We start from the raw sequence: 12,021 nt of genomic DNA, 5'->3' as shown, positions 1-12,021 counted from the left end.
CATAGCCTGTCGATCCGCACAGTGTGAGCATAAAAGACGCAGGTTCTGGCCGCGCAGTGTCAGTTACAATGGTTTTATAAGGGGTCATGTCTGGTCAGTCACTTCCTGTAGTCTCCACCTCAATGTGACGACAAGACTCCAAGAAGTTACTGCACAAGATATACTTTGTTAACTTGTGAGCTTTAGAGGTGCTGACAGATGAAGCTAGCTGTTTCCCCCTATTTTCTGACTTATGCTTAGCTAAGCTAACTGTATCCTGGCTCTATATTTAATCTACAAGGATGAGAGTGTTATCAATTTTCTTATCTACGTATGGCAAGAAAGCAGATGAGCATACTGCACAAAATGTTGAACTATTTCTTTAGCCGCGTTTCCAAATGGAGTACACAGAACTTTTGGTCCCAGGAACTAATAGGGTTCCTTCAGCCCTGTTGTTGTCAGCATTTCAGTTTCACCATGGTTGAAAGACCTGCAAAGATGAGGCAAATTAGTCTGTTGACGGATGAAAAATGTATCTGTTTTGACACGTTGCTGTCGTTCCATCCGTTGTGCTTTCGTCTGTAACTCCATTGATGTGTCAAAGCACAATGATCAAAAAGCTGACATAAAAAAAGCTGACATAAAATGCTGCGAGTTCCTGTACCACCCGCCCAAACAGGGACTGTTAAATAATGTCCCCTGAACTTGACCCCCTGGTCCCTGTGGTGGAAACACACGGAGTTCCTCCTAAGGTTAGTTGAAACACACATTTTGAAAGTGCAGTACATAGGTTTTTGTTCCTGCTAAAGATTCATCCATATTCTTCTTTGAGTTTTGCTCATCAAATATCACATATTTTATAAAAGCCCAGTGTCACAGCTGTCTAAGCAGTTCACTGCCTCCATAGGCGTGGTAATTGATATGTTCATACCCAACATGTGTTCTTCAGAGTGGATTTACACTTTACATTACTGCATGCACTGAAGCAATTACATGCATTGCTGCTCGTGATGGGCGCTTTTGTTTATCATTTGCCTGTGTAGTGTAGGATGACTGAGCACATATGGAAAGTTCTGTAACGGGGAACTGAATGTCACCGTGTGAGCAGCTCCACCGCCTCCAGAGTAATAGTTGATGAGGCATAAAAAACATCTCTCATTCACTTTCCTGCGCTTGTTTTTGGAAATTATTGATAAAAATATTCAGGAACGGATTTGCTTCTCTGAGCTTAAGTCCACATCCTTCTTCCGTGTTATTACTGCAGATGTCGAGGTCACAGCACGCCCCGCTCTGAGACAATTACGGTCATCATGTTCAATGAAACAGCACCGTGTTGACTGTGGACACTTAAGCGTTCTTGGAAACTGGGGTCACATAAACAAACAGCAGGATATTGTTTCCAGATGAGCTGCAACACGTCGCCGCCGAGAGCTGTTCCATGTCTCCTTTTTTCTCCTGTGTTGCTTTTCTCAGTATTCTGTGACGTGTTTTCCTGAGTCAGGTGTACGGCTTGTGTGCGACATTTGCTTATTAATCGCAGCTGTACAAAGGAAGACGTCTGGAATCACAAGTGTGTTTCTTTTTTTATCTTTTTTTTTTTACTTCAAAGCCTTTCCAAGTGTTTTTTCCTGCACTTTCAGTTTTAGTTTTTGCCCTGTCAGTTCTATCTCTGCTGATCCAAACAGGAGCAATTATTTTGAGTGTTCCTGCAGAAAATAAAGGGCGGGGGGTGTCTCGTCTCGTCAGGAAATCGCTCCCACATCCCAGACAAAGTGACCATTCCCACACCCTTTTTCAAACAATGAAATTGAAATACATGCTTAAGTCAACAATAAAATAAAAGATGAAGTCATTCGAGCCAAACTTCATTTTTTATTCTTTATTTTGCAGCTAGGAAAAAAAAGTTTTCACCATTATTTTGCTGTGAGTCTGTGAGGAAATATTTATGGCTTCAGAGGTTGAGTGGCCAGCCGGAGTGTGTTTCCGTGTTTGTATACAACTGTGTTTATGTGGAGGGGAGACGGAGCCTCTGCAGCAGGGGCCTCGTGGTTCTGTCCTGCCCTCCCTTGCACTCTATGAGGCAGTGTTTTGGACCGAGGCCCAGGACCAAGCCTGAGGCACGCTGCTCCGCTCCAGCCTCTCCAGAGCGCCGACTCTCACTGACATTACATCAGCTGGGGGGAGACACAGTAGACCGTGTGTGTGTGCGCTGGAGTGTAGATGCTCCTTTCAGCTTGTTGCTCTGGAGCAAAACAAAGTGGTGTGCACATCCATCTTCCCTCCTGGTTCTGAAAGTGTGAGGTGTCATCAGTGGAGGAAAGAGACAAAAGGCAGCTAGCCATGGCTGTGAACATCATACGTGGAATGGAAGACCTGGTGGCATCGGGCAGCCAGCTCGTCTGGAGCCTGGCACATCAGACCCTGAGGAGGTGGTACAACCGTGGGCTGATGCCATGCAGACGCTTGCTAGAAGTCTGGTTCAGGATTGGAAAATGCTACCAGGTATGGCATCTCCTCGAGAAGAGTTTAAATATAGCGAGTTGTTTGATTGATGATACCTATGCCAGTGCCAGGTGGATTTCTTTGATTATCCATTTAATTTTTTATGGCGTATTGCCTCTAATCTCCCTTTAACTTTCCCTGCGAGTGACGTGAGTCAGTAGTTTTTCTCATCTGGCTCATTATTGTATGCATGTGTTTATTTGTGTGAGCGTGAAGAGGCACAGGCTCCCTGTTGGTGAGTCACAAAGGCTGTTTTTAACAAGGCTCCCTCTCCCAGCACATATGGCTGTCATTAGCAAACAGCGTGACCGGCCGTTTGATCTCACTGTCTGGCTGAAGAGGAGAACTTTCAAAGTTGTCTTTGAAATGCATTGTTGCCGGAACACCTGAGCACCGCCTGTGCGGTTAACAACACATCCTAACTTGCATGTCCTATTTTAACTTGAAAGTGTCGAGCTTCCTCTTTCAGATTTTTTTCCAGTACACTGCTGTGGAAATGTCTTCTGTATTGTTGGCACTTAAGTTTAAAACTGTTTTTTCCATAACAGTATTACATAACAGGTAGCCTTATTGTTGCATCATCAGCTCTGCAATAAGGTAGAAAAATGCTAGAGAAATCGACAAGGTGACATTTAAAATAAAAATTCTCTCAGGTATGAAAATACAACAACCAGCCCCCGGAGTTTCTTCTTGCTTTCTCAGATGTAACACAAGTATCAGATCCTTTTAACCTTTATGCGACTGAACAGAAACTGCTTTCTTTCACTTTAGTATTACATACACAGTGGTGGAAGAAGTATTCAAAGAATTTACTTAAGTAAAAGTAGCAATGCCATAAAAAGTAAAAGCAAATGTCTTGCATTCCCAATTTCAGCTCAACAAAATATTCTCAAAAAGTACCAAAAGTAAAAGTGTTCACAATGCAGAATGCCCCTTGTCTGTTTGTCTGTTGTCTATTATTGCTTCTGGATCATTATTAGAGATGCATTGTTTTAAAAATTCTGTATTGAAAAAGACAGCAGTTCACAAAGAATTCAGGTAAACAGATCAGTAGCACATACTGTACAAAACAAATGTACGTGAAAATAAAGCTACATAAAGGACATGAAATAAGGAAAATACAAATAAATATATGTACAAAACATAAAGTAAGAGAATAATAAATCGCGAAAAATAAATGAAAGTAGGAAAATATTACACTTATAGACAGTGGGGTACAAATATCTACCAATGTGGAAGTCATTAGAAAATGACTCATAAACGTATTACATTTTTTGTTGTTTATTAATTTAAGTGATCTAAGTAGTGGGTTTAGTTCTAACAGATAAAAGTGAAAATTTAGGAAGAGATATTATAGATGCATTAACATATGAGCACTACAACCATCTTGGGACGTGATTGTAGCACTCATATGTTAATGCATTGGTTGAGGTGTAGATAATTGCAACTGCTTTATATTTTATAAACCAACCATGTGCTTTGTTTGTAAAATCTGAAAAGGTAACCCATAACTATAGCTGTTAAATGTAGTAGTGTTGTCAAGAATATCAATATATCAATACATATCAAGTCTGATTATTTGAAGCCGTGTCAGTATCGATACGCCGAGGCCAGCTGCACTTTTTCATTCTCTCCTCTCTCTGACAGCGAGTTGACACACACAGCTGCCTCTTCTCTCTCTACTATGGTCAGAAGTAATTAAACGTAGATGCTGTTGTGTTTAACACACACTACAGCCTTGTTGTATTTATCTTTTAATAAAAATCTAAGATTTTATGCCCTCAATGTCAATTCTTACCCTTTGGTATAAAAAAATGGTATCTGATATTGATAGTATTCAAGGTATTGCATCGAACAGGCCAACGCTGGAATAAACATACACAATTTCTAAAGTGTTGTAGGGTAAAAGTAAAGGTAGTATGAAATGGAAATAATCAAGTACAGACACTTAAACGTACCACAAGAAACTTTTATGTGGTCATGAAACAGTCTCAGTTTAAAACTGATGCCTCTGTATGACCGACAAAAGCAAACAAGACCATCACTAAGAAGATTGGCTCTGTAGAGTTATTATAGTTAGTCTTAATGCCTGCCACCAGGCAAGATTCCATCATAAAATAAGTAAGTTAGTCATAAAAGTGTGTGTTGAGGATGAATTGAGGAGTCTCTGAGGACAGAAGCTGCTTGGGCCACCAGAATCAACAAAAACAGTTTGTCGTAGTTGCTTTGAGTACAGCATCTGTGTAAATGCATTATGTCCACCAAGTATTCTGTATCTACTTCACTCAGCTTGCGGTTTCCTCCAGTTAACGGGTGTGGTGTTGAGTTGTAGATGTGGTCAGAGCTGCAGGATGGGCCCCGCTCAGCCTGAGTAGGTCAGTGTGACTGGGGGTCATGTGAAAAGAGCACCATCAGGGCCCTCTGCCCCATAATGACAGGGCTTCAGGGGGATGACCTCCCTGACACAGTCCTGACCTCTCTTTTTATCATGGGGAAGCTCGCTCTGAAGCTCAGGTCCTCTCCACAGCACTCGCAGGTCTGACAGAGCTGCTTTTCAACCTAATAGTGAATACTGCACATCAAAGGATACACTACATCTCCACTGGGAGTGTTTTACGAATTTCATCTAATGTTAAATTATTTCTTTTCAAAGTGGTTGAGGGTTAAGATTCGGTGAAAAGATGAAAAAGAAGAGATTTGTAGTGACATGCACAGATTTGGAAGGTGAATCTAGAATTCAGTGGCTGTCTGTGAGGCTGTTAAATGAAGGCCTTTGTGTTTATCTCCATGTTTTGATGTCACTGCCCTGCAACAATGAAGCATTGATAGATGAGTGCTGAAGAGAATTGTGCCCTGGACAGTGACAACAATTTATGTAAGGGTTACTATACTGATTAACCCAGATTAATCTATGACACGCATGTAGTTAACAGTCACAATTATTTTTCCCTATGAAGACAAATCAAATAAGAATATGCTTTTCGTGGAGGTTAACTTGAGCAGTTTTTTTGTTTTTCCTGCTTCAGAGATTCTTGCCTCTTCTGGATCACTGAGATACGGAGCTAAATAAATGTCCCGCTGTGCAGCTCAAATCGGTCAGTAGGATGGTGTTGAAATCTGAAGTAGTGAAAAAGCAAGTTAGCGTGACTGCCCAACCCTTTTGTTGGGTACCCACAGAACTGTAAATCTGACAGAGGTTGTGGGCGTTGTGAAACAACAAGTGAAAAAGTCGCCTGAGCAGTCTAAAAGTGAAATGACAGCTCTGTTGCGGTGCAGAGAACAATGTGTCCTGGCGGACTGAAGTTTAACACCACGCGAGGAGGCGTCATCCCGTCCTGCGGCCACGCTGGACGTCAACATGACCCCCACTTTCCACCAAGGAGGCTAAGCAGTTGGATGCCACATGTTTTTCACTGAAGTCACAGAAATAAAAGGCATCTGGGACACATTCCTGGGCAGCAAACAGCATCCAGTCAACAGGAACACAGAGTTTTCTCGGCACTGAGGTTCCAGACATCAAACAGTAGTAAAATATTTCTGACGCTGGAAGATAATACAGAGGATTCACAGGATGATGGAATAGGACAGCATGTTTTTATAGCAGGATGAACACCCCTTTTTCTGACTCTGTACTAAATTCCCAACCAGTAAAAAGCATATTTTAATGTATTAAAGCAACTATGTGGAGAATTTCAGTGTGATCAAATAGCATCTTTCAGATTTTTTCTGATGGAACAAGTAAAAAATAAACCAGTTCTGATTAAACTGGTGACTTTAGCCCTCTCAAGGAAACTGTCATGCTCAGCACACTGGCATTGTTTTACTTCTGATACAACCACTGGGTGGCACCGAAGTGAGGAATTTAAAATAATTAATGTAGGGGCTTTAATTGTGCAGATTTATTTTGTTTTATGAGACATGTTCAACCCGGCCTCGCCTTTATCCATGTGGTGAGTTGATGGTGTGGTATTCATCAAAGGGTTGAGTAAATGACCTCAAATTTTTCATACTTAAACTGAGACAAATTAACTCCTGAAAGAAAAAATAACACAAATGAAACAAATGAAAAGTTGAATTCATAAACAACAAAACACACCATTTTTCAAATCAGTACCTTCATGTTTTTTGCAGCTACAACCTTACTTGGTCTGGTATAACTAGCTTATAGTGGCTAATGTTAGCAAATTTAAAACACATTGTTATGTAACTTTTATTATTTAGTTAGTTTGATCACTGTTGGATCAGATCACTTTCAAATGTAGTCAGTTGTTGAATACAATTTACATGGTAAATTCTGTAGTGTACTCCATTGAATTACAAAAAAAGTAATTTAATTTATTACTTTTGAATTACTTCAAACTCAAACATTGAAAATATTGCAGCTTATACAAGAAACAAAAAAGATGCAGCCACAACATTTGAGTTCCACAAATACTTTTTTTTTCTCTCTAAAAATCTCCAAACTCCCAATGCAAATACAATGCAGTTCGCAGATTCAGCATTTCCAGCTGGTCAAATCAAATTACCCTTAGTACCCTTATTACCCTGGTACCCTTATTACCCTGGCACGAAAATAGGTGTCAATTACGCTGGAGACATGTCACCACCACTTTTCTGAGCTCTTATGTCCCACCACTTATCAACACAAAATGACACCCACAAACCACAGATGTACCCTTGGTATTCTGCAACACATGAAATGTTGTTTTAAAAAATGCTCAATTTAAAGACATAATCAAAAATGTAATCATTGACAGTGAAACTATAATATAATCAGATCAATCAATATTCTTTGTGATCTGACTGCATACATATGATAATATGAAATCTGTTACCAACCAACCTTCCTTGTGGTATATTCATATTAACTGTACAGACATGAGGGTGGCATTAATCTTCCTATCTACCTCTCTCTAAGCAAACTGCGAAAGGATTGAATGAACAACTCATGCAAATATAAAGTCATGGTGATAGTCCCATAGTCCAATGGCTTATATATACACCGTGTCAGAATTTGTACAAAGGCATTAAGACTGTTTTAAAATATCAGATAATGAGGCTGGATGTTGGCAGCAGTTAACACACTGAAATATGGACTGACTAATATTCATCAGCACACAATAAAATTTCTACCTTTTCCTACACTGAGAGGCAGTTCTGCTGACTGCAACAGAATGAATCTTAAAGCTATTCTTCTTAAACAATGCGGTGTGGATTCAATTAAAGTATGCACCAGGACGTCATTGTCTTTCAGTTTTGTTTCTTAACAGTAGAGGATAACGTGGGAAGTTGACATTTCAGGGAGTTTCATTAGAGCAGTGTTGCTGCAGAGGAAGGATGTGTGGGGGGAGATATACAATAGCATGTGTGGAGCAAAAGAATCTCTGACTGTTTATGATTCACGGTGCTCTTATAAAGAGCTGATTTATGGCTGAAATATCACTGCTGCAGTTTTTTTTAACACTTTAAACAAATAAGGATGGTGTTCCTTCATTGACTTTGATGCTTTGGAGCGTGGGCCCCTCATGGACACTTGCCTAGTGGCTCCTCTTACCTATTCATTCAGCACAAAGACAAACGTGACAGCGAGGTGAGTCACTGTTCAACGAGAGAAAGAGCAGCAGCCATTTCATCCTCAGGCTAAAACAGTGGAAGGGCTGCTTTGAGTTGAGAGGCACAGGTGGAGGTGGAGGCTGTGTGCCTGTCATCACATCTCATGTTATCTGTCTTCCTGCAGATGACCGAAGGCCGTCTGTGTCAGGTTCACCTCCTGGACGGCAGGAAGCTGGAGCTGCTGGTTCAGGTACATGACACTTTCTGCTCACCTCCTGAGTCAAAAATCATGCTACGTACTCTCAAAGATCTGGGCACTCTGATGTACCTAAATTGTCGTTAATTATTGTAAAGAAGTCTCAATCTTATTTCCCATGACTCCTATTTACTTTTACTTCAGGCCAAATTGATCTTTTCTGTTTAAGCAGTCACTTGTTCATTGTAATGTTTGATGAATGTCACGTGCACACTTGTTTTCCAACTTCTGCAATATTTCATTGGGTTTCTAGCACATGACTTGTGAGTTTGCATGCAAATGATCTCGACTGAACTCTTGTATTTTCATCTCAATCTTTCAGCCCAAGCTGTTGTCCCGTGATCTGTTAGATCTGGTGGCCTCACATTTTAACCTGAAGGAGAAAGAATACTTTGGATTGTGCTTCATAGATGACACGTAAGTACATTTCCAAACATAACATCAAGTAATGTGTGTGAGGTTTTTTTTTTGTTGTTGTTTTATTACATTTTATTTTAATTAAAGGGATCGGTTGATTTAGAACCAATCCTTGTTTACATAAGCCTTAAGAGATGGGAACAAGAACAAAGAAATATTACAATAGCAGTATTCCAGCTTATGATTCATTCTGTTCTCTTTGCTCAGTGGCCAGAATAACTGGCTCCAGCTGGATCGTAAAGTCCTTGATCATGACTTCTCCAAGACTTCAGGGCCTTTGGAACTTAAGTTCCTCGTGAGGTGAGTGCTCTCGCTGCAAAAGCTCGCCAAACCTGGAATCCAGTATTCCAGGTTTGGCCAGCTTTGTGCTGTATCAGATACGTCAGTATGTAATGACAATTAGTAATGTCAGTGTTTTGCATGTCAGACTGAGTTGTGAATAACAGTGGCCTACTTTGTGGTTAAGTGTGTATTGAAAGCTTAATGGCCATCATGGCTCATCCTGACCAGCAGGTGGCAGTGACAGAACGCAGTTTAGGTCCTATTGTATGACGGCCAAATAAAACTGCACCGGCAGTGTGTTTCAGCTGAACCTTGCTGACCCCAAAAACTCTTTGCAGGTTTTATATCGAGAAGATCACCTTCTTGAAAGACAACACAACAGTGGAGCTGTTCTTCCTGAACGCGAAATCTCTAGTGTTTAATGTAAGTGTTTCATGTCTCATATTTTTCCTTTTTGTATCCTGTCAAATTTCCCTCAGTTCATGATCATTGCACACAATAGTTGATTAGCTTATGAGAAGATGCCTAATCCAACTATTGATCTGCCATCACTCTTGCCGGCCATAGTCTCATAAAGAGCCAGATTTCATTCAGCTGGGGGTTGAAGGTCAGATGATCAATATGATGCACAGATAGCCTAGGCTTATTGTTGTTCCTACAAAGTGTCTATGTTACACAAGAATTACTATGGCAACATTTTAAGTTAAGTAAGTATAGCATGATAAGGATATTACCACTGTTTTTTGATTTGTGTTTTTTGATGACTTCATACTCTGTCCTTTTTTATCTCTGTCATAATATTTGATCAATAACATGTTATTCATTAAGTAAATACATTTCTCTGCAATCCATCTAAAACAATATGCACCCACAACATTTACAACTTTAAACTGTTCAAGATCTCACACTGCTACATGTTAAAGAGCCTGAGAAGTTATTCAGAATGATGCTTTCAAGACTATTGGAAATGTATTTAGATTAAATGGGGTTTGGGGGTTTAAGCGCGATGAGTTAACATGTTCATGTAGCTTTTAAATTAATAAAAATCGAATGCAAAAGTTGTAGCAGGACTACTGATTCCAAGTGTTTCCTGTAAACAATTTAATTACATAGATCAAACTGAAAGGTGGTTGCCAAACGTAGATTTGGGAGTTGGGAAACGTACGAGGAGCACGTGAATGCAGCACTGATCAAACGTTGCAGTGCAGTTTTTTTTTCGCGGGGAGAGCAGACTGGTCACCATGGGAGACGGAGACTGTTGAACCTGCTTTCGGACCGTACCACTTCACAGACGGGACAGCAGCTTCAGGCAGGACCTCCAACAAGGCTTCCCGGGCACTGGTGTGTGTTTGTCGGCAGTAGAAAATGGCCCGATAACTCAGGTGCTTAAAAACATGACTGAAGTCACTTCAAGGGTAGTTTCAAACACCGTGTTGTCTCTGCGGCAGTGGTTCAGTCGGTAACGGTGGGACCGAGGTACGGGACGGGGGAAGATTTTCTCTCAAGTCAAGTGTGTCGGACAGCCTGCACTTTGTGTGTGTGTGTGTGTGTTTTTGAAAACCTGCTTCTTTTTTATCGTTTTTTATATCAGGAGACCATCGAAGTGGAGAGTGAAAATGTTTTCAAGTTAGCCGCATTCGCATTGCAGGTAAGAAAGAGTTGGTCGCAGGCTTTCTTCACTGAAATGTTGTCGCTCAGCTCAAATGTGAATGAAGACGCTCGGGGGGCACGCAACGTTTGAAAACAGTTGTCTCCCGAGGCTCACTTGGACGGAGCTATTGTTAAAGAAACTGACCATTTTATATTAATATTGACGACTTAATTGCGGCGGTGAGAGTATTAAGAGAAATGAAGTGAACTTGTATTAACCGTGTTGATGTTTAAAGGTTACGTTTTCTGCAGAATATGTAAGTTACGTAGCTAATATTAACTTACTGGATAATTAACGTAACGTTAGTGTTGCCAGGGCTTATCCTGCTTTTACTAACTGCATTGTTTTCCCTTTTTTCAGGAGGCCAAAGGAGATTACACCAGGTAAGAAGTTGTAAATATTAAAACATTAAAGCCCTTAATGAGATAAATGTCATTGACCTTTCAGTTGAAACATGTTTTGAGTGAGCAACACAGGATAAATTAGCTGGGTTGGAACAGTAGTGTCATTAATCAGTCAAAGTGCATCTACAAATGCAATGTTTTGCCCTTTTTTAAAGTTCCATGCTCTAAAATTGTGATATTTTTGCTGTTGATATACACAGACATCCATAAACCTTTTCATGAGCTAGTGTCTGCAGCTGAATCCAAACTCTGCCCAATTTATTAAGTGTTTCCTTTAATACTCTGACAAGAGAGCAGGGTTTGGTTTGTCTGGTTGTTTGGTCAGTGCTGCAGTATATAAATGATGGCCATGTATAGTGAGTTAATGTTCAACTTGACTCGCTCAGATTGTATTTCATGCTGGACTTCCCTCAGTTAATAATTCCTTTGGTTTTGCTCTGCTGACATTGACCTGAACCCATGCTGGCTAGCTGCCATCCACATGGTCCAAGCGTTGCCTCTAAATCAGAGCACTTTTGTTATTTGTCTTCCTGTGAAGGCAGATGCATTGTGTTTAAAGTTTCGATAAAACTTTACGAGGGCAGTTGTTTTCCGACATTGTTGTGAATACATTACACAAACATGTCTTATGTGACTTGTACAAATACATGGACTTTATGTACTCGATTTGGTCGATTAGACTGGTGGGAGACTGTGCACAAAACCTCCCTAATCTGTTCTCTAGTGGAGATAATGTTTTCATAGTGGGCCGTGCTGTCAGAGGCTTGACCTGCTGATAAGGTATGTTGTTTTTTTGCCAGCCAGAGAAGTGAAGGGCATTGGTTGCGATTAGTAAACACTGCTCTGTCAGAGTGAGTGAGTGACTGAGCAGGTTGAAGCAGCACAACCTGTGTGTTGTCCTAGTGCTTTGCCTCTAAAGGCCTGTCTGTCCTTTATGTGAACACAAAGATATGTGCTCTGTAAGGAATTGCGTGTGT

The 12,021-nt window shown here is 40.5% G+C and overlaps 1 protein-coding gene across 1 annotated transcript in view; it reads left to right on the top strand.

Moving 5' to 3' along the window:
* frmd4ba (FERM domain containing 4Ba) overlaps positions 1-12,021 on the top strand; it is a 53,087-nt gene that overhangs the window by 18,053 nt on the left and 23,013 nt on the right. The window contains exons 2-7 of the mRNA XM_073467824.1: positions 8,219-8,284; positions 8,613-8,707; positions 8,915-9,007; positions 9,328-9,412; positions 10,581-10,637; positions 11,001-11,023. Of these exons, the coding sequence (XP_073323925.1) occupies positions 8,219-8,284; positions 8,613-8,707; positions 8,915-9,007; positions 9,328-9,412; positions 10,581-10,637; positions 11,001-11,023 (419 nt within the window). The remainder of the gene's footprint in view (positions 1-8,218; positions 8,285-8,612; positions 8,708-8,914; positions 9,008-9,327; positions 9,413-10,580; positions 10,638-11,000; positions 11,024-12,021) is intronic.

Source organism: Pagrus major, chromosome 6 (genome assembly GCF_040436345.1).
Source record: "Pagrus major chromosome 6, Pma_NU_1.0".
Lineage (NCBI taxonomy): Eukaryota > Metazoa > Chordata > Actinopteri > Spariformes > Sparidae > Pagrus > Pagrus major.
This window is presented reverse-complemented; position numbering and strand designations above follow the sequence as displayed.